Source organism: Coccinella septempunctata, chromosome 6 (genome assembly GCF_907165205.1).
Source record: "Coccinella septempunctata chromosome 6, icCocSept1.1, whole genome shotgun sequence".
Taxonomy (NCBI): domain Eukaryota; kingdom Metazoa; phylum Arthropoda; class Insecta; order Coleoptera; family Coccinellidae; genus Coccinella; species Coccinella septempunctata.
The window spans coordinates 27168649-27193027 of NC_058194.1; the positions used below are offsets into that span (position 1 = coordinate 27168649).

The 24379-nt window shown below is 36.9% G+C and overlaps 1 protein-coding gene across 3 annotated transcripts in view; it reads right to left on the reverse strand.

Annotated features, from left to right (window-relative positions):
• Positions 1-24379, reverse strand: part of LOC123315538 (hormone receptor 4) — a 56349-nt gene that overhangs the window by 22134 nt on the left and 9836 nt on the right. The window contains exon 1 of one of the 3 annotated variants that reach the window (XM_044901266.1): positions 3413-3709. The exons of the other annotated variants lie outside the window; for them this stretch is intronic. Coding sequence (XP_044757201.1) covers positions 3413-3425 — 13 coding nt within the window. The 5' untranslated portion in view covers positions 3426-3709. Of the gene's footprint in view, positions 1-3412; positions 3710-24379 lie in introns of those variants that run through there. 3 annotated transcript variants of the gene reach the window in all.

Here is a 24379-nt window from a genome sequence, read left to right on the forward strand (position 1 = left end):
CAATCCTAGAATTTTAATTGGTTTGGAATCAGTTATCTACTAGATAGTACTCGTTTATTTATGAGTACATTGTAATAAACCGGAAGTACAGGGTGGGCAAATTTCGATGTTTTAGCACTGTAGTTTTTAAACCAGAGGGGATAGACAAAATCTGATACCCCATTCTCGTTCTCTTTTTTAGAGAAACTTACAATAGTAGTAGTGATTTTTGGCCACTTTCTTTTGTTTTCGAGTTATAAGCAAAAATTGGAAAAATACAAAGCATATGATGTTATATATTTTTGAAATCAGTAAAAATTAAGCTTTCAAAAAATCGCACAGAAAACTAGTGTTCCCATTTAAAAAAACATAACTTTGGGTCATAGCTTCGTAATTAAAAATCCTGCTGAAAAGGCGAGCACGCCACTGGATTCTACGTAAAAAAGTGCCTGTATAATGTTTCAATTTCAGAGCTCTATCATCAATAGTAGCGGAGATATAAATTTATTTCGATATCGCCATTTTTCCAATTTTTGCTTATAACTCGAAAACAAAAGAAAGTGACCAAGAATCACCACTACTATTGTAAGTTTCTCAAAAAAAGAGAACGAGAATGGGGTATCAGAATTTGTCTATCTCCTCTGGTTTAAAAGCTGTAGTGCTAAAACATCGAAATTTGCCCACCCTGTACAGTAGTCACATCAGATGAGTTATGCGTCAGTATCCTTCCCAGCAAAGTTTCAAGCACATCGTCCTTTTGGTTTTAAATATATTCATTTGGTTTCATACCTCATCCCAACCCTGTATCTATTCGGATTTATACGAATTTCTAGGAAGTATATCAATGCATAAGGGCCTTTGTCAGAAAACGATTTATTTTCAATACTAAAAGCTATCTTTTGTCCTCCTTAGTTTCTGAGCCATAGACCAGATAATAATTATTCTTTGTCAGGAATCTACATAAAAAGTCAACATTTAGAGGGGCTGGAATATTTTGTTCAGCGTCTAATTATGTAACATGATACTCCTCTAATTCCTGGAAGCTGGTAAATAAAGCGTTAGGATGCAAAAAATGTTGTTGCGCAGAGTTTCGAAGAAAATTCAGGATGAAGATGCCAGTATAAAACAGGTTTGAAATAGAGTAGCCGAAGAAACATTCGACATCATTTCTTCAATAATATTAACAATTAAGTCCTGTGCAATCTATACAATAAGCTGTGAAAGATTTACAATTTGAAGCCAAGCCAATGAACCAGCATAAAAAACATGTCTACTAGAAAAATTCTCTAAATCATCGAAGAAGTAGAATTTCTATAAAATCGACGATGACACGATGAGAAAATTCGAAAATATGCTGAGATGATACATATAACAGACAGAATCAAATTCAACTTGAACTTTGTGATCTTCAAACTCCCAAAATCCTGGCAAATATTTACACCTTAATCTCACTCTCTCCAAACGAAAAACAATATCGTTGAAAGGGAAATTGAGGATGCTGACTCTACCAAACTCTATATAGGTGGAATATCCTCATAATCGTTAGATAATTAAGGAACTCTGTCCTGATGATGTTCCGAAATTCGGAGAATCACATAAATATTGCTCATTGCCGGTCAATGAACTCCAATGTGGTGAATTCGCGAATTTATTGCTCGCCAAATTTTCGGTATCAGAATATAAACACTAGGGCGATAAAGGCGTTTGACATTGTATTCCGAGACTTCCTCATTTCGCAGGGTCATGTTTTTTGGGGTTATTCAGGAACGAGGATGTATCGAAAATTGTTGGCCTATAGAGGTAAACAAATATTTCATTATCCAATTTACTATTTTATCTGTAATATTTGCGATTTTATCCAATCAACATTTATTACAACTCCTTCAAGAAGAAAACTAAACTTGATGGTGTATGTACTGCTGGAACAGAGGTTACTATTTTTGGTTTGATTTGTTTCGATTACCAGTTTGGTATACAGTGTGGGCCATTAAAAACGAAAAGCTCTGTAGGTCGACAGAACCGAATTACATATATGAAAACGCTCGATATTTTGTTTCAGAGGGACAACTCTTAAGATCAAATTCAAAATCGTATCGTATCAACCGTTAATGTTACAACGCCAAATCCAACATTTTGAATAAGGAAGATGGGGTAAGTGACACATTTGAGAGGCCTTTCTATCCTGAGTTAAGCATTCTTATAAGAATGTTTAGAAGTTAAGATTCTATAGGTCAAAAGAAAAACTTTTTCCCTATGACATTTCTTTCGATTCGGCCCTGATAAAAAGATATAGCCATTTTAGGTTTTCATAAAGAGCTATGCCACCCCTGTAGAAACAAAATACCCTTCAGAAAAACGATCTAAATCTATGACACTACATATCTGTGGATCTTTTAAACAGACTTGCATTCAGCCAAAGTACGCAATTTTCCGAAAATCACAGATATTTTTGATTTTTGAATATCAAATTACTCGAAAACGGCGCATTTTACGAGAAAATATGAGAAATGCTTTTATTTTACAAAACGTTCAACTATGTATTCTTTAGATAGCGTCCGACTCAGTTTCAAGACTTGGGATCTTTGAATTTTTGGTATTTTTTGGTACCTAATGGTCATAATGAGAAAACTGGAAGACATGGGTGATATCTTATGTTCGGAAAAGATTCATCAAATAAATGAAAAACTATATTCTGAAACTAATTTCATTCGATAAAAACTTCTGTGAGATAGAACTAAAAATAACATTTTGTTTATGATTTTTCAACAGCCTGTATCTTTTGAACCGAGCCGATTCGGAAAAAATGGTAGAGAAAAAAAGGTTTTCTTTTGACCTTAGGAATTTACTGTTGAAAAATTTCTAAGAGTCAAGGACTCACCCTGTATAAATTAGGTTCTGCCGATCTACAAAGCCGCTGTTTCGTTTTTAGGGGCCAACTCTGTAGTTAACGTTCCATGAAAGAATACATTGAGAATGTTTGACTTGTTAAAATTATAATGAAAAATTCTCCAGTGCCATAGTTTCATAAAGCGAATTTTTACTGCCATTATTGAATACCCCTATAAGCTTCCATGAAAAATGTCAGCAATAAATAAAAGATTCTTTCTTCCATGTTCATGTTCAGGTGATTTTGTATTATGGAGGTGATAATTCAGAAGAAAAATTTGGGAATGTTTTGAAAATTTTCAAATACCAAAATATATCCAGTTGTTTTCCCTTTGAAGATTTTCCAACAAAACTACACAAAATTATATTTATTTGCACTTTCAAAGTATCGGAGACAAGAATGATGGTAGAATTAATTCGACGCAATAAAATTATCTCTCTATATACCAAAGCGACGTAGGTGGCTCAAATACAATTCCAAAAGGTACAAAAAACATAACGCACGAGGTCGTCCAACGGGCAGAAGAAGAAGAACAGCAAGTCTCACCGTAAGATGTCATTTTCTCCCATCAACTCGATGTTATAGTTCTCACTGGTTAAGGTCCAAAACGTCAAGAATCCATCCTAACGGCGGTACTAAGATGCACACTCTTGGAGCACATGGCAGATCCGCGCACTTTTGTCCGTCACTCCAGTTAAGTGCGAGTGGAAGACGAAGATACAGAGAGAGCACGTTCCTAGAGCCAAGCGCGGTCACTAACGGTACAAGTTGTACTATAGGAACAGCTAGACATCGCTTAGCTGAACCCAAGTCCAAAGTAGGGCAACAACAAACTATGGCAGGACGTTTTGCGTTACCACCGGTCTACACAACTCGCGATGGAGAGGAATTGCCGGGTGGGGCTTTCTGCCATCTTCATTAGCAAGAGAACCACTCTCACCTCGGCTACGAGCAACGGTCTGCTGTTTGAGCGCTATTGCATATCACTTCTACTTTCAGGATTATGACTGGGGAACTTCTTGGGCGGGTTACCAGCAGGAAACGTCGAAGAGTGGTTATCTTTCTCTTCAGACTCACCTTTCAGTTCACGTTCAGTGTGATATTTCGTTGGAGTTGGGGTATAAAGCTTATCTTCTTGCGTAACTTCCTTGTTCGATGCAACCAATGCAGTTTTTTTCGATTTGAGGCAGACGGAGTGGAGGAGATTAGAAAGCATCGACAGCTTTGAGCTCAAGACTTGTGATTTATCCATCGATATGTGTTTCGTTCATATTCACGCAGATCGTGATGAATAGAAAAAATGACATTGGGAGTATCAGTTAACACTGAGATCAAAACAAGAATGCTAGCTCTTAATGACACTCTTCAACATCTCCTGAATTATGAAAAAAAGGCATCAATGCCTCAGACAATCATGCTCACACGTTATAACTGGATGATTTGCGAAGAGGAGACAGAGACTTATGGCTCACCTCACTGCTATCTTATTTTCTTACTTCGAATGGAGTATAGGATATATTCAAATGAATCCTAGCAGTCTAAGGCCCTGCAATTTTGACAGTTCCCTTCAATTCTGTCAGGTTGAACGTCCGAACATAAATACATGGAACATTGACGTGCTATGAATGTATTTGTTGTGGTACAAACATACGAGGCTTCTCTGTCTAGCGCGACACTAAGACAGTGGCGTAAAATAAATAAATTTATATAGCTCCTACCTTTTTGTACGGAAAATGGACGTGACAATGATGTCAGATTGAACTATCTCAATTGTGATTGGCGACACTAAGCCACTATCTCATTCCAGTCTTTGGACAACAACAAATGTTTATTTTCCATTTCTTATATCTATGTTCCAAGGGTTGAACTGGGGTTAACGTTCAATCCTAGACTGAACCACTGGGCCTTATGATCAGAGTAAGGTTTTGGTGGATTGACCAGGATCTATGTTCAGATCTATGACCATTTGGACATTTTGTTGTCAAACTTGACGAAGCCTTGGCCTTGGCTGTCACATCTTGAGAATTGCACAGATGAACGCTTCTTGCCAATTCTGGACAGCTAGTATATGATCAGAGTAAGATTTTGGTGGATTGAGCAAGATTCAGTCTTTCAGCACTTCGACCATTTTGACATTTTGATGTCAAACTTGACGTAGCCTTGGCTTTGGCTGTCACATCTTGAGAATTCTACAGATGAGCACTTCTGGACAGCCAGTTTATAATCGGCAGTTTCCTTTTCTGATCCGCAGAGTCCACTTATCTCTTCTGCTAACAAGCCCATACGGAACAAAAAATGGTGTTTGTATCGTTTCGAAAATTTCTAAGACAGAAACGCGGTGCGTGGTAAAATTATTGTCAACAAACAATGATAGCCAACCAAACAAATAACATGTTTATGTCTAGAATTTTGTTCGCCAACTATTAATGTCCATCTGTAAATAGATGTTTGTTTGTTAGTCGTGGTGACATTAAGCGTTTGTCAATGAAAACCAGTAGTAACTTATGACTTTGTTCAAGGTATCTACGGAATAAGTGGTTTAAATTGATTCTCGCACAGCGTTCAGACACTGCTTCTAATTCTAATAGCGTCCTAGTAATTCATTGTTTGTTTTCATTGAAAAACGTCCAATGTTTCTATTTTTCGTTACAATACTAGATTTTTGTATAAACTAGTTGTCGAGTGTAGAAATTTTTTTGATCCGAAATGAAGAAATTTGGAATATTTCAAAGCTATAGAAATTTGCAGCGTTAACCGAACAAAAATTCATTCAACCGAGGATTTTCAATTGAAATAGATTGTGAAAACTAACTCAATTGAAAAAATTTAAATATGTAGATTGTAGGAACTATTCGACATAATTAGAGTATTCTAAACATAGCTATTTCGAAAAGTAACTACTCACAGTATCTCTGAGCCGTTATCATTCTTGACCCACATTTGAAAATATAGACTATTGTCCTGTTGAAGTCTTGCCTTGTCAAAGCATTCTGATAGCCTTTTATCAATAAATATTCCAGTGGAATTGAATTTGAGTCTATTCGAATATGACAATATATCAGACTTGTACACTGTTTTACTGATATGGGTAATGTTTAAACATTGTTATTTTCTGATTTTCTGATAGAGCAGTTGAGGGTGAACATAGATGAGTTAAACATAAAAAACAATACGTGTTCAATCTAGATTAAAAAGCTGGGAATTTGTATTACAACAATTATACTAAAAACACGAAACAATTTCCACATCGATGGTCGATATCCAGTTGAGATATGGAAATTGATATTTAGACCACATGAGATGAAAACCTAAGGAAAAACTCCAAAAAACCTTTTTTTACGTTATCATCACTACCCCATAAAACGATCTTTAAATATCGACTATCCCAACTTGAGCTTTGGCGATCCATCAAATATTATTTCTCCGATTGGTCGTTAACCTTTCAGTATAACCCACGATGCCATCGTGCTATATACGGCTTGTTCTTGCCATTGCCACGTTTCCAACACAAAGTTTCACCAGATCCAACCTTGATGCCATTGGCTGACTCAACTTGCTGGTGAACAATGAATGAAAATTTTTCGTATGCTAATGATACGGCTCGAGCAATGTCGTCACCGCTTTGTTTGGGCCGTGAAATCGTTCGTATCGAAATATACAGGGCGTCTCATCGAAAAGAACAACTTAGATCCAACCAGGAAGATTCTGTCTTATAGTTATAAACCTTGCTTCTTGTTGACCCCAAGAGTTTCCAACCTTATCGTTTCATTAGATTCCGACATCGTTTAAGGAGCAATAAATAAAATAATTTGTCATTGAAATTCAATTCACCGCTTCCTGAAGCACACACACGGTGCGTTTCGAATTATGGAAGAGCGTATTTTCAAGATTTCAGGACCTCGACCCTGGCTCTAACCACTTACTTCCACTGCTCACCGTGAACCTTGTTCTTATTGACTTGGTATCAATGAGAAGCACTTTTTTCACGTCTTTTTTTCGACCTTACTCTACAAATTCTTCAGTGATTGCTCTCACGTAGGTTTGTCCGAATAAAAAATATAGATACATACAATAATTCCAAAGAGAATATTGAGATGATGAATCCCCCTATCCCTGATCCTGTTAGTGATCTGTCTCTAACAGGAACGTGTCGTCAAATGTGAATTGATTAGAGCGACTAAGATACTGGGCATTAGCAGAATAATATCGCAAAAGGTCAGTAAATATTATGTAAAGCATATGCTATAAATGTACTCCTCTTCCGTTCTACAAACATTTCGAACTAGGTCATAACATTAAATTGAGTCGAATGAACTCGATCTCGGCTATAGTGAATCATATTGCATTGTGGATTTGCCCAGCTATTTGACGCCATTTCAGAAAATTCCAATTCCAATAACGTACAGGTGGGGATAATGGTTTGAAAAAAATGGTAGCGCTATCATCGATATGATATCACATCGATGGGTGGGACAGAATTGTAGACGACAAAATGGCAAATATATCTTGTTGATTGAGTCATGAGTTGATAGGAGATTTAGTGCAATAGTTTATTCTGCTCTCATTTCTCGCCAAAAACATCATCCTTTATTCAACTTTTCCACATCAATACCTGCATTTTATTCCACGTATTTGAGATGTTTGGTGGCAAATCCCAAGACTGCTTAACCTGCTACCTGGTGCATCTGCAGATGCACCAGGTCCCATCTTTTTGAGGAATGACATTATGCAGAAGACTGAGCTTCTCTAGAATCAGCCTAAATGAACCAAACGAAACAAATCTTACCCTGTCTACCGCCAGGTATACCTACCCAAAGGGTGTGCTTAATAGTATTATGTTCCTCTAGTGTCACATCGGTTCTAGAGGATTCTAGCGAAGATTTTGTGATGTGACTACAATGTAGCTCACAGCTATGTCACTGGTGAAGGATAACAACAAAGTTCTATCATCCGTTATGCTGCATGATATGATTTCGAACGAAACAAGGAGATTGTTCATATGGATCAGGGAGAGTTTGGTTCGACATACTGATCCATGGCGAACACCTTAGTTCAAACTGAATTTACTGTAACTGACGCAACACACAAACATGTGAAAGCTTCAATTGGCTAAAAAACTTAACCCAAAGTTAACCCAAGCCAAGTCGTGTGAATTCAACTCATTGAGAAAAATTGTTGCTGCACAAGATCAAAAGCCTACGTTATATACAAATCAACTCCGTAGCTTTCTTTTTTTTTTCAAATGTTACTTGCATAGCTCAAAAGAGGGCTAGATGATCAACACTGATGCCTGTCAGCTTTAAGACATCTCAACAGTTGTGTTATTGAAGCTAGGCTGTAGCCTATAATATTTTGATAAGTGTTTGCTGGCCTGTTTGAGGTGTTGAAAAACTAGCATGGAAGAAATACCATCTCCATCTTGTAGAGTTGAGTACTAAGAAAATGACTTTCGTGGTCTGATCGATTCAACCCTCATTCTGTAAGGGTTGGAGGCTTCTGGCCACGCGGTTCCATGTCCAGGATAGAAAAAAAGGCGACTTTAGATTTTGCTCTTCTTGACCAAAGAAGAAAAGGCTTTTCGAGATAAATTGCTGCAGACCATCAACCATCAACCAAAAGTGACGTGCCCCAGCAGAACCTAAATAAGGGTTTTCAAAGAAACCTCTTCAAAATTAATTGGGCAGTAGAATTTGAAGTGTAACATTCCATAGTGTCATTGAGTCTTTGGACGCGTCCAAGAATTCCTTGCAAATAAAAAATTTCCAATGGTGAACCCCAACATGGAAAACTTGAATCAGCAAAACCCCTTCGATCTTCTTATATCCCGCCCAAGCTTTTTCCACCTTCCATGCGTTTCGTCTACATAAAAAACCCTACTCAAAGATAATAGAATGTTCAGTTTGTGGCTCGATAATTAGTCCTTACACGTTGTTTCGATCCTTGATTGCAAATTGTTTACGTAGCCACGGAGATGATTGTACGATTACAATTACATGAAGTAGCTATTAATCGAACTATCAAATTATGCCATTCTATCGGGTAATGTTTTATGCAAGCGTATCTCCATACGTCTAGTCTGTCACTCAAACATGTACGGCGTACTTTGTATTAAAAACTTTTACCAAGCTACAACTTCGGATTATGGATAATGTAGGTCAACTTTCTCTTGCCGCGAAGTGAAACTGGCAATCAATTTTTTCGCACAGAGTTCAGGTGAATAACCTGCGATTGTGTGTTGTTTGTCATGGCGGTTGCGTAACTAGCGTCCTTCCTTATGTACCTACTCCGCTCATTCGCCTGTCCTCGGTTTTGAACATTCTAAATTTTCTGCCATGATTCTGCAACGCTCCCAAGTATCGGCCATACCGAGTAAGTCGGAGATGAAGACGTTCTTGTGGTTTTCACCATGGAACGCTGAAATATCAACTGGTTGACGTGGTGGAGCGAGTAGCTACGATGATGAGACCTTCACCCGTTTGCTTCTCGAAATTTTCAGTGAGAGTTGAAGGTTACTGACGGCAATCTTGAACGCATGTTATACCTGAGATATTAGCATATGTTGGATGGTTGTATAAGACTTGTGCATGACCAAAAACATGAAGTTTCCTCCATTGTCTTGAACACATCTAAAGAGAAAATTAGAAGATTGAAGACAGGGCACTGTCATCCAACAGTTTAGGAGTTCAAGTAACGATGAATTGGTTGCTTGAGCTACACGGCTCAAAAATTGTTCAGTGAGATATTTTAAGTTGTTGTTATCGTATTATTTTTCACTTCTAGAAGCTCCTTGCCCTCTGAGGTAAGGGGGGAGATCAGCAGTGCTCAAGATCGCCTTTTGATCATCATTGCTAGAAGGAATTCTATATATCTGAAATCCAGGCTCAAAAGATCACTGAGGGTTGCCACAGGAGTTCTGATTTTCAATCACTTAGGAGGTCACAGAATCCAGTTCGTGTAGGAAGCACAAGATCACTGCAATTGGACAGTTGAAGACTGGAGTAGCCTTTTATATGCTGATTAGTTCAGTTTTCATATGGTTAACTACGATGGACCACTTTTGTTTGGAGGGAAAGAGATGAAAAAATATTCAGTACAGTTCATGGTTCCCGAAACTGCTTTTGGAGGGGGTTTTTTATGTCTTTGGGGTGGCATTTCTTTGAACCATCGCACAGAGTTGCTTGATGAAGCGCTGCAAGCTCATGCTATTGGAAAGATGGACTGGCCAGCTCGCTCTCCAGACATAAATTGCATCGAGCATGTCTGGGCAGAGATATCCAGACAACTATCCTTCCCAAACAACCGATCAACAAATCTGGAGCAAATGCCAGCGCTTTGGTGTATATTTGGACCTCCATATGTCCCAAAATCTCTAAACTGCCTCATCGAAAATATGCCTCGAAGGAGAGAATGATTGAGAAAAGCTCCTGAGGAACCACCCAAGTACTAGACTTTCAATTTTCTCTTCATTTGAATTTTTTTTTCTGATATTGAATAGTATCAACTTCTATTTGGCAGTTTATCATGGCTAAATAATGACTTAGAGGGTGTAATATCCATAAAAACTATCTATAGAAACGAATGAGATGGTAATATTGCTTATTGGTTTATTAATACTACTATCAAAACTTATTAAGTGATTTTCATATTATTGATTTCGTCTTTTCTGTCATATTTGCCAACCTGGATGGGCCCTCAAGAAGAATATACGAATAGGTATCATAACACTCAATAAATGGCTTATTTTTTTGCAAAAATCAGTATAAGCATCATCTTTCTGGTATTCATAAGAGGAAAATATTTGTAACCTATTTTTTGCTTCTTTCTCCTTGCTCTTTGACACTGAAAATCCAATTTATTCTTATTCACAATCAACTTCGTCTGAAAGCATTTCATGTATGAATCTTCTCGAGTAAGAACAGGTTTTTTATTTCGAGCATCTTGAAATACACATAATTTTTTTGATCCAAAAGTTGCAGGTTCATCAATTTGGTGAATCCGAATCCCCATTTTTCCTCTAAATATAAAAGATGAACCAAGAGAATGGAAGGAATGAAACAATGCACAATTATAGTTGTGAACTCATTTGTACAGGCCCACCTTCAGTTTCTAAATTACCGTTACATCGGTACTAAGCCGGACCTGAAAAAGGCGAACTTTACGCTTCCACCCGACCATGTTAATCATAAGGTAATTGCGATTACACCAGGAGAAAGCAGGAAATGGCTACTATGCTGAAAGTGAAAACGTCTCGGGCCTTCGACTTGCAAAGAAAGGTAGATGTTGATCGACGAAGACGTCCTCAACTTTCACTATAACAGCGCTTTTATGCCTCCGATCCTCTGCGGGGTATCTGTAATTATCCAAATCGTTTGTTTGAACCTTTTTCTCGTTCAGGTTCATCGGTTGATCTTTATAGTATCCGCTATTTCTGAATACGATCGCTGAAGGCATCAGCAATGGTAAACGTTGTTCATTGTGGACTCTTGCTTTCACTTATTCGATTTGGTACTGGGTCTTATTGATAAACACTAACGGAACACGCTGTGAATTTAACATATTAGATCTGAATCGAACTCCCAACCATTATCACTCAGAATGTCAACAGAAGGACTTTCCGTCGAGAAAGAGTTTGGTGGAAATTGGTACAAGTTGCCATTTTTACTCTGAGAGTGAGGAAAGTGAATTGTTCTTGACCACGTTTCCTGTCATTTGGCGCTGAGGTGTATTTATACATCGTAGCGACTACTGTCATCTAGTAGAGAGTCCAACCCTAAAAACCCAATTCTTGACTTCTACTTCTGAAGGCACAAATCAGACCTCTGATAATTCGATTCTGCCAGGCAGAATAGTAATAAACAGTCTGCCATCTCCCATTCAGGGTATCAAATAATTATTATTATTGGTACTCGGACCTTGAAAAATTCATTTTCCAACGATTACTGACCTACCATCAACTCATTTCAGGAATATTGGCTTCAAGATGTTTATTTTGATCAGATACCAGATTGTGCTCTTGTTTTTTTTTTCAGGAAGAATAGAGAGTTTCATGGAATAGAAAAAATGAGAAACTGTAGGTTTGAATAACAAAGAAAAAAATAAATGACGAGAAAATTTGAAGTCTCGGTGAAGCTTTTACGAGGATATATTGATATGTAGTTAGCCTAGACCAGTTCCATGCATAAAAAAATATTGCGTTACCATAGCAACGAACAATAACTCATTAGAAGTGTCAGTGTGAAGTTTGAGGTCAAAAAAGTAAACCAGAGTTACGCAATAAATTGAAAGAAAGAAGATGTCCACCGTTATTGTGAAAATCGAAAAATAGGAGCCATCATCAAGTGAAAAATTGGATTGCAAGCTTCAAAAGAGGTAAATTTTCCATTGAAGATGATGACCGATAGGGAAGGCCAGTTTCCGTGTCAGTCCCCGAAAATATCGATGCAGTTCATGACATGATGATCAGACCGTCGAATTGGGCTAAAACGGATATTTGAAGCCCTGAATATTTCATACGAACGCGTTCATCATATAGTTCACGTCAATTTGGACATGAGAAAAATTGCTGCAAAATGGATCCCCACATCGGCAAGTAGATTTTCTTTTTATTCAGTCTTTTGTAACTTAAACGAGATTGCTCTGAAGCAACGCATTTTGATTTTGATAGGACACTAATATTGTTCATCTGATACTGTAACGCGATAGTCTTAACAGTCTGGTTATACGATGTTTTCCAATAAGCGATCCCTGACGTCATAGACTATAATCACAGTAGAGAGTAAGAACGTTTTTTCTACTGAAGAACGACTTGTTGATATGTCCATTCTTTCTACTGTCATTCAAACTCAGCTTTCAAGCAATTATTGTAAATTTCCAGCAATTCATTCATTTAGAATAAATGGGGCGTTTGTCATAAATTAACGACAAAATACTGCGTTATGTAATGTTGAGATAATATGCAACACTGCACCACAAGACATCCATAAAATTATATCTAAACTATCATGGGGCTGAGATCTTCCAGATGGTTCGAAAAATTAACGAAACGAAACAATGCAATTCGTCAAAGATCGGACCGATTAAAACTTTCACTTTCACGAATCAGATAAGAAATGGAAGTGAAGTTTTGAAGTGAAGAATGGAGGAATGATGAGTGAAGCAAGGTGTGGATCTAATGTACTGAAATTAGTTTATGAAACTCTACTGAGTTGTTTGCTAGAAGTCAACATCACTTGAATGGCCTGAGCAAAAGTTCCAAATGATTTTTGGAGGCTGCATCATGTCTTAAATTGATTTTACTCTCCATTCCTCCAAGGTTTTGAGAGGATTCAAATGATCATGAAGTACAGGAATTTAGAGTTTGTATTTTTGAAACTTAAGGTCGAAAAAGACTTCTTTTCTTTCGATGGGAAATTGAGCTCCATCTCTCTTGAGCTGGATAAAAAGAAAAATAAAGGTGGTTCTGATTCCTATCAAATACTATCAAGGATGTGATACTGACAGTCAAGCTGCTATCGAAGCCTTAGGGGAGTCCCTAACTTGATGATATAGGCAAGAACAGTTAGGCCACTTTGGTCTGTTCTCCTGGTTATTCTTCGAAGCAAACGAGAAGGCCAACAAATTCTCAGAAAGGGAGCACAAACACGCCCTGAACCTTTGCGTGTTGAAGAAAAATGCACCTGTGAGAAAGATTTTCTGGAGAAGGAAGAAACCAAAAGGGAAATACTCTGGGAATCTTCCAGGAATGGACTTAGCCTCCTTGAAGCCCCCTCAGATGCTGGAGTTCTTTGGAACTCTGGAACTGGAGGGCACAACAGACCTTAAGGTGTCAGTGGAAGGTAACCCCCTCACATACTATAACCTATAAAGGTTAGCATAGATCACATATAGGGGTGGGTAGTGGGTACCAATTATGCATTAGAAAGGGATATGCCGATCCGTGGGAATCGACCGTAAAATCAAAACTGAAATTTCTATTTACGATTTCTATCGAAATGCTACCTACGGTTATTGACCGTCCGTAAAATTCCCATCGAAAATAAAGAAACAGCTATTGCGACAGCACCGTAGTCGTGTGGCTCCACCGACAGCAACTTGGCATTGTAAGTTATTGAGAAACGAAATTGGGTTCAGCGTACGAATTCTATGTCACGGTAAGCCACGAGGTTCTACATTTTTGACCTATTATTATCTCTTTCGATACATGTAAAATTGGATATTCATACATAACGCCGAGAATTCAAGTTCGTCGGGAATTAAGAAATCAGTTTGTTTACTGACATTAAAAAATGAACTGTCATTCGCAATCGAGAAGGGAAAGAGCAACACCTCACTAATCCACAAAAATTGTTGAATAATTTATAAAATCCTAAATCCTTCTGAAGAAACTAGGTACTGAAAACACACCTTACCACTAAAAATAATCTGTATCCCTCTACGAGGATATATTGAAAAATTCTTAGCCTACTATAGAACCAAACAAAATTTTAATGTCAAAATATTTTATTACTCAACATATTCTCCTCTTAATTGGATACATTTATTACACCGAACCTGCAACGTCTCTAGACCTTTCGAAAAAATGTTTCTTCTTGCTCTGCAAACCAGCCCTCTACAGCTTTTATTACCTCCTCACTGGAAGAAAATTCACGACCTTTTAAACTTTTTTTCTGTTTAGGAAAGATATGATAGTCGGATGGAGCCAAATCTGGTGAATAAGGGGGGTGTTCTAGTAATTCAAACCCTAAATCACGAATTTTTTGCATGGCAACATGAGAATTGTGTGCAAGGGCGTTGTCCTGCACCAACAAAACACCTTTGGATAGCTTTCCGCGTCTTTTCTCTTTAATTTTTTCTTGTAGAGTGGTCAGTAATGTCGAATAGTAATCTCCGGTTATTATTCTATCCTTATCCAAAAAATCAATCATGATTATTACGCCTAGGTAATTTCAAAAAACTGAAGCAAGAACTTATTCCAGCAGATTTTTGGACACGAAACTTCTTAGGTCTTGGAGAACCAGAGTGTCGCCATTCCATCGATTGTTGCTTTGTTTCTGGATCGTAGAAATGTACCCAAGTCTCATCCTTAGTAACAATTCGGTTTAAGAAGTCTATATCGTTTTCAAATCGAGCACAGATCGAACGCGATGCTTCTACCCTTTCACGCTTTTGGTCAACATTCAAACATTTGGGGATCCATTTTGCAGCAATTTTTCTCATGTCTAAATGGACGATGATGAACGCATTCGTATGAAATATTCAGTGCTTCAGATATCTGTTTTAGCCCAATTCGACGGTCTGATAAAATCATGTCATGAACAGCATGGATATTTTCAGGGACTGCCACAGAAACTGGCCTTCCCAATCGGTCATCATCTTCAATGGAAAATTTACCTCTTTTGAAGCTTGCAGTCAAATTTTTCACGGTCGCATACGAAGGACATTGATCACCAAGAGTATTAAGCATATCTTCGTAAATCTGCTTACCTCTTAACCCTTTTAAATACAGGTACTTGATGATGGTTCGATACTCCAATTTTTCGATTTTCACAATTTCGGTGGACATCTTCTTTTTTTAAATTTATTACATAACTCTAGATTACCTTTTTGACCTCAAACTGCACACTGATACTTCTAATGAGTTATTGTTCGTTGCTATTGTAACGCAAAATTTCTTTTATGCATAGAACTGGTCTGGGCTAACTAGATATCAATACATCCCCGTATTTATTTCAAGAGCGTTTCGAATTACACCCACATCCACTCAATTATAGGGTCAGTTGAGGCGGGAATTTGGAAACTTCGAAAGGATCTGGTGTATCGAACTTCTCTACTTTCCCTTTGTTTCAACCTTGAACCTGAAGAAGTGAGTGTGTTGGACCAAGCGAGAACAATCTGAAATTTCAGTTCTGCTAATGATCGTTGTATCATAGGATGTGAAACTTTCTCCTCGAATGGCCGTACATTGATATTGAAATTTTAATTTCAAGAACAATGGAACAGTATGAGGATTATTCAACCATGAATTGTTTTGTATACAAGGCCGGAAAACCTGTGCAAGGATTGAAAAAAAAATGGTTGGTCCTATGCGAAAGTTGATGGGTTTTATCGAGTGTAAACTTTTATTGCTTCTGAAAAAAACCTTCAAACCTTTCATAAACCTAGACATATTACAGTGTCATGTCTTGTCACCTTCCTATCCAATATTTTTTATTTTGTTTCTCGAATATTTTAGATTTTTCATGCTTCTCAGATTTGAACTTGTGTTTAAATTAGTGATAACTGATTTCATTTTTGATACTAGTGTTGTATATTGTTCATTTTTTGTTGAAATCTATTCTTAATTCATGCACGTGAATGAAGCATTAAGTACGAATCGTTTATTTCATCCTTATCAACATGTAAGTGGCAATTTCACATCCTAGCATCGATAAGGTAAGTAGCTTAATTTTTTTTTTCGTTGTTCAAGTTGTTATGGATGGAATATTTCTCTATTCTATTATAATAAACGTATTAATTTTTTCCACACTAGCAAGAACTCATGGCCCTATCACATATTCCATATAATTTCAATGTCAAAAAATAATATATTTCGAAAAGATGCGATAATTAAAATATCATGCTGAGATACATAAGGAAACGGAACACCTTTCGCATAAATAAATTATTCAATCGGAAATTTCGTTATAATAAATTTGAATAACGATCTAATCATCGAGAGATTCGATTGGTTTATTGATTTCTGATCAGATTACATCAACATCCATATAAAATTGTTATTCCTCATTCTTTTGATCATCGATCGATTTTAAATATTCAGAAGTTTCCAAATGATCAATTTTTTGCGTTGAATAATTGCAATGTCATAATTATTTATCGGAACATCGCAGACTGATCAAACGTTGTGAAATGCATGTTTTTCCTCATTTGTTTTCCTTCCATAATAACTCTGAAAATTTTCATTTGAGGTAGATAGTTTATTTATGTAAACACCCCTCTTTCTCATGCAGAATCGAGTAAAATACTGAAAATATAAGGTTGTACTTTGAAAATCTTGAGTTTTGATCAATTCAATTTGTCTAAATTTATGATATTTTCATGAACACCCTGTACATTTCCGGTCTAAATAACAAACAGTTTTATAATGCCACAAAATGTCAAAATTGACAATGGTGAAAAAAATTTCGAAAAAGCTTTCCCTAGCAGAAATACGCTTAAAAGTTTGATATCTCGTTCTTCTGAAATTTTTTCATAAGAATCCCAATAATCGTTGAGTTTTCATCGATGATATAGAATACTGTTGAAATAGCCTACAAATCAGCTATCTAACGAGAAAAAGATAAGTTATGGCCTTTGAAAAATAGGGTGAAAAACTTTTGCATAGTTTACTGCTCACAACTTTTTCGTTCTTATATTCTAAGTTTGTGTGAGATCCTTCACATCATTGTCTGTAAGCAATCGTCGAACATAAGATAAATTGGTTCAGAAATATTTAAAGAAAAAATAGAATAGCTGAATCGAGATATTCATTTTACAAAACAGAAAAAAAAGTATTTGTATCCCACCAAGAAATAAAGGTGTAGGTAAGTAACATTCGATCACGATGCTCTCAAGAACGTTCAGAGAACGAATGTTGTCATATCCTGATAGTTTCGATATTGAGAACAGCAGCAGCTCAATAGAGAATTGGCTGGAGTGAGAGAGAATGTCGGATCCTACCACTTTTCGACCTTATATTTCGATTTCAATGGAACTCTATGCTCTCTCACATAGCAATGACCTGCATGTAGGCCAAATGTTGCAACACAACGCCATTATAGAAGCTATTATTTGCAGATACGAAGTTCATAATTATAAATACGAAAATAATTCCACGCTATGTTCGGAGACGGTTTTCTGGTTCGTTCGAATGTATATACAGGGTGTACAAAATAAGTTGCAGGAAAGAGAGTAATATTTTACTACAGGATCAATATTTTTCCGGAGAAATGCATGTTTTTGGCAGAAAATTGAAAATGCTTCTCTGGGAAATAACAGAATCTTCTTCTGTTTTCAGTTGGTGGTCATTCTTAATTTGTTTCCAGATAAGTTTCGAGCATCTTTAGTTCGTTCAGAGCTCCTTTCATTCTTCGTTTCTTTACGATAAGCTTCAAAGCTGCGTCAGACTTTTTTGATTGGTTGCTTTCAATGCTTCTGAATCAAGTTCCTTACATTTCATTTTTGGGTCCTATAAATTGATATTTTTGCTCCAGGTTTTTCTGAGATGATTCGATTTTCTCTTAATTCCAGCATCATTTGATGTAAGCTGTAGCAATTGGACTAGATCTAAGTAGAGCTAAGAGTAATCACGAGGATATATTGAAAAATTCTTATCCTGCTATAGAACCAAACAAAATTTCAATGTCAAAATATTTTATTTCTCAACGTATTCTCCTCTTAATTGGATACATTTATCACAGCGAACCTGCAAAGTCTCTATACCTTTCAGAAAAAATTTTTCTTCTTGCTATGCAAACCAGACCTCCACAGCTTTTATAACCTCCTCGTTAGAAGAAAATTTAAGACCTTTTAAACTTTTTTTCAGTTGAGGAAAGAGATGATAGTCGGATGGAGCCAAATTTGGTGAATAAGGGGGGTGTTCTAGTAATTCTAACCCTAAATCACGAATTTTTTGCATGGCAACATGAGATTTGTGTGAAGGGGCGTTGTCCTGCAAAAACAAAACACATTTGAATGGCTTTCCGTGTCTTTTCTCTTTATTTTTTTTTCCGTAGAGTGGTCAGTAATGTCGAATAGTAATCTCCGGTTAGTGTTCTACCCTTATCCAAAAAATCAATCACGATTACTCGATGGCAATCCCAAAAAACTGAAACAAGAACTTTTCCAGCAGATTTTTGGGCACGAGGACTTAGGTCTGGGAGAACCAGAGTGTCGCCATTACATCGATTGTTGCTTTGTTTCTGGATCGTAGAAATGTATCCAAGTCTCATCCATAGTAACAATTCGGTTCAAGAAGTCTACATCGTTTTCAAATCGAGCACAGATCGAACGCGATGCTTCTACCCTTACACGCTTTTGTTCAACATTCAAACATTGGGGATCCATTTTGCAGCAATTTTTCTCATGTCTAAATTGACGTGGACTACATGATGAACACGTTCGAATGAAATATTCAGTGCTTCAGATATCCGTTTTAGCCCAATTCGACGGTCTGATAAAATCATGTCGTGAACTGCATCAATATTTTCGGGGACTGACATAGAAAATGGCCTTCCTGATCGGTCATCATCTTCAATGGAAAATTTACCTCTTTTGAAGCTTGCAGTCCAATTTTTCACGGTCGCATACGAAGGACATTGATCACCAAGGGTATTAAACATATCTTCGTAGATCTGCTTTCCACTTAACCCTGTTAAATACAGGTACTTGATGATGGCTCGATACTCCAATTTTTCGATTTTCACAATTTCGGTGGACATCTTCTTTCTTTTAATTTATTGCGTAACTTTGCTTTACTTTTTCGACCTCAAACTTCACACTGACACTTCTAATGAGTTATTGTTCGTTGCTATGGTAACGCAATATTTTTTTATGCATGGAACTGGTCTAGGCTAACTAGATATCAATACATCCCCGTATTGAGTCCGTTTTAAAAATACAAAAGATGATTCCAAGAATCATTTTTACAATTAGATCAAAAGTTCAGATGTAGCCGCATTCTTGGTGGTGCATTTCGGTAAATATGGTGAGAATTGCATCATCTCGTCGAATAGAATGCCTCAGTCGAGATTGTGATGTAAGAGCCTGAATCCCAGCATAGAAATGGCGAGTTCACGTAATGAAGTGCAGGTGCATGGCCGTCATATGGCCCGTCCACAATTAGACAAGTGATAGCACAAGTACCTAACTAGGTTAATTCTCGTTTCAAATACCACAAGTCATACCGACTACGACGGTATTACGGCACACGTTATGTAAAAGTGCCAATCCATTCCGTATGAAATGCATCCTGATCGAAAATGCATCATAACGACCGCGACATGAAAGTAAATTGCAGCTTTCACAAACGCAACAAATGGTTTTGACGGATATCGTCGTTAGGCACTTCCAGCGGTCAATTTCAACAGAATTTTAAAGAGAATTATTTTTTTCTTATCATGGGTACACCTTCGAAGTAAATTTTTGTCCATTCATAGCTTGTTTTCGAAAATGTAATGAAAAGGAGTGAATTTGAGTGTCATTGAGTGCCATAGAAAAATCAATTCATTTTTATACCGTTTAGTTCACGGGAATACGCGTTAAAAATTAATAGAACTTAATAGACAGACAACCAGTTTGATTCTCAGGATAGAATAATATCTTTATAATGAATGGAATTGCTTCTCCTGTAAACGTACTAGCATCGAGTATTACTTGTGCTTTATGGGTTATATTCAAGGTGATTGCAAATTGGCGAAAGCGAAGGTTCCAGGTTAATTTCTCTTAGTTTAAATATTTCATCTTGAAAATGGCCTTTTTCAAAATTTCCAATTTTTAATCTGCGATATATCCTGTTATATTCGTCTGATCGAATTGGGATTTACGGTTATATGATCAGCGTTGCCTAGGCTTCCACCCCACCACAAAAACTCGATTTCGAAAATCTCGATTTTTTGGGTCAAAAATGAGCAAGGGGTTAGACGGGGGGTCTAACCCCTTGCTACTCTGTCTAAGAACCTATTTGCTACTCTGTCTAAGAATCGGGATGTTCTATCACTGTCTTAGGATATGGAGTGCATAGAATTTGTTTTGAAGATTCTAGAAAACCAAACAGTTGATGATTCAATAGAGAATTGCACTCCAGAGAGCTTTTCGAAGTCAACTCGAAAATGAAAAGTGGAAAAACTAAAAAAATTATTTTCTTCTAAACAGGGCCCGATATTTGAAATTTCGGTATGAAAATATAGGTTTTCGAACACGCTGAATCTATTGCGAGCAATTTCGAAAGCCTATCTCCCTTCGTTTAGTTTTTCATCGCAGAAATGGCAATTTTTCAAAAATCGCAATTTTCAATCTGCGATATCTCCTGTTATATTCGTCTGATCCAATTGGGATTTCCAGTTTCATAATCAGCATTGCCAAGGCTTCTACCCTAGCACAAGAACTCGATTTCGAAAATCTCGATTTTTAGGGTCAAAAATGAGCAAGGGGTTAGACCCCCCTAAAATGACCTATTTGCTACTCTGTCTGAAAATCAGGATGTTCTATCACTGTCTTAGGATATGGAGTGCATAGAATTTGTTTTGAAGATTCTAGAAAACCAAACAGTTGATGATTCAATAGAGAATTGCACTCCAGAGAGCTCTTCGAAGTCAACTCGAAAATGAAAAGTGGAAAAACAAAAAAAATTATTTTCTCCTGAATAGGGCCCGATATTTGAAATTTCGGTATGAAAATATAGGTTTTCGAACACGCTGAATCTATTGCGAGCAATTTCGAAAGCATATCTCCCTTCGTTCAAATTTTCATCTTGGAAATGGCAATTTTTCAAAAATCGCAATTTTCAATCTGCGATAACTCCTGTTATATTCGTCTGATCCAATTGGGATTTCCAGTTTTATAATCAGCATTGCCAAGGCTTCCACCCTAGCACAAAAACTCGATTTCGAAAATCTCGATTTTTTGGGTCAAAAATGAGCAAGGGGTTAGACCCCCCTAAAATGACCTATTTGCTACTCTGTCTGAAAATCAGGATGTTCTATCACTGTCTTAGGATATGGAGTGCATAGAATTTGTTTTGAAGATTCTATAAAACCAAACAGTTGATGATTCAATAAAGAATTGCACTCCAGAGAGCTCTTCGAAGTCAACTCGAAAATGAAAAGTGGAAAAACAAAAAAAATTATTTTCTTCTAAACAGGGCCCGATATTCGAGATTTCGGTATGAAAATATAGGTTTTCGAACACGCTGAATCTATTGCGAGCAATTTCGAAAGCCTATCTCCCTTCGTTTAGATTTTCATCTTGGAAATGGCCATTTTTCAAAAATCGCTATTTTCAATCTGCGATATCTCCTGTTATATTCGTCTGATCCAATTGGGATTTCCAGTTTTATAATCAGTATTGCCAAGTCTTTCACCCTAGCACTAAAACTCGATTTCGCAAATCTCGATTTTTTGGGTCAAAAATGAGCAAGGGGTTAGACCCCCCTAAAATGACCTATTTGCTACTCTGTCTGAAAATCAGGATGTTCTATCACTGTCTTAGGATATGGAGTGCATAGAATTTGTTTTGAAGATTCTAGAAAACCGAACAGTTGATGATTCAATAGAGAATTGCACTCCAGAGAGCTCTTCGAAGTCAACTCGAAAATGAAAAGTGGAAAAACTAAAAAAATTATTTTCCCCTAAACAGAGCCAGATATTTGAAATTTCGGTATGAAAATATAGGTTTTCGAACACGCTGAATCTATTGCGAGCAATTTCGAAAGCCTATCTCCCTTCGTTTAGATTTTCATCTCGGAAATGGCAATATTTTTCAAAAATCGCAATTTTCAATCTGCGATATCTCCTGTTATATTCGTCTGATCCAATTGGGATTTCCAGTTTCATAATCAGCATTGCCCAGGCTTCCACCCTAGCACAAGAACTCGATTTCGAAAATCTCGATTTTTTGGGTCAAAAATGAGCAAGGGGTTAGACCCCCCTAAAATGACCTATTTGCTACTCTGTCTGAAAATCAGGATATTCTATCACTGTCTTAGGATATGGAGTGCATAGCATTTGCTTTGAAGATTCTAGAAAACCAAACAGTTGATGATTCAATAGAGAATTGTACTCCAGAGAGCTCTTCGAAGTCAACTCGAAAATGAAAAGTGGAAAAACTAAAAAAATTATTTTCTCCTAAACAGGGCCGGATATTTGAAATTTCGGTATGAAAATATAGGTTTTCGAACACGCTGAATCTATTGCGAGCAATTTCGAAGGCCTATCTCCCTTCGTTTAGCTTTTCATCTTGGAAATGGCAATTTTTCAAAAATCGCAATTTTCAATCTGCGATATCTCCTGTTATATTTGTCTGATCCAATTGGGGTTTCCAGTTTTATAATCAGCATTGCCAAGGCTTCTACCCTAGTACAAGAACTCGATTTCGAAAATCTCGATTTTTTGGGTCAAAAATGAGCAAGGGGTTAGACCCCCCTAAAATGACCTATTTGCTACTCTGTCTGAAAATCAGGATGTTCTATCACTGTCTTAGGATATGGAGTGCATAGAATTTGTTTTGAAGATTCTAGAAAACCAAACAGTTGATGATTCAATAGAGAATTGCACACCAGAGAGCGCTTCGAAGTCAACTCGAAAATGAAAAGTGGAAAAACTAAAGAAATTATTTTCTCCTAAACTGGGCCAGATATTTGAAATTTCGGTATGAAAATATAGGTTTTCGAACACGCTGAATCTATTGCGAGCAATTTCGAAAGCCTATCTCCCTTCATTTAGATTTTCATCTCGCAAATGGAAATTTTTCAAAAATCGCAATTTTCAATCTGCGATATCTCCTGTTATATTTGTCTGATCCAATTGGGATTTCCAGTTTTATAATCAGCATTGCCAAGGCTTCCACCCTAGCATAAAAACTCGATTTCGAAAATCTCGATTTTTTGGGTCAAAAATGAGCAAGGGGTAAGACTCCCCTAAAATTACCTGTTTGCTACTCTGTCTGAAAATCAGGATGTTCTATCACTGTCTTAGGATATGGAGTGCATAGAATTTGTTTTGAAGATTTTAGAAAACCAAACAGTTGATGATTCAATAGAGAATTTCACACCAGAGAGCGCTTCGAAGTCAACTCGAAAATGAAAAGTAGAAAAACAAAAAAAATTATTTTCTCCTAAACAGGGCCAGATATTTGAAATTTCGGTATGAAAATATAGGTTTTCGAACACGCTGAATCTATTGCGAGTTTTTTCGAAAGCCTATCTTCTTTCGTTTAGATTTTCATCTTGGAAATGGCTTTTTTCAAAAATTTGCAAATTTCAATCTGCGATATCTCTTGTTATATTCGTCTGATCGAATTGGGATTTCTGGTTATAAAATCAACGTTGCCTAGGCTTCCACCCTAGCACAAAAACTCGATTTCGAAAATCTCGATTTTTTGGGTCAAAAATGAGCAAGGGGTAAGACTCCCCTAAAATGACCTATTTGCTACTCTGTCTGAAAATCAGGATGTTCTATCACTGTCTTAGGATATGGAGTGCATAGAATTTGTTTTGAAGATTTTAGAAAACCAACCAGTTGATGATTCAATAGAGAATTGCACACCAGAGAGCGCTTCGAAGTCAACTCGAAAATGAAAAGTGGAAAAACAAAAAAAATTAGTTGCTCCCAAACAGGGCCAGATATTTGAAATTTCGGTATGAAAATATAGGTTTTCGAACACGCTCAATCTATTGCGAGCAATTTCGAAAGCCTATCTCCCTTCGTTTAGATTTTCATCTTGGAAATGGCAATTTTTCAAAAATCGCAATATTCAATCTGC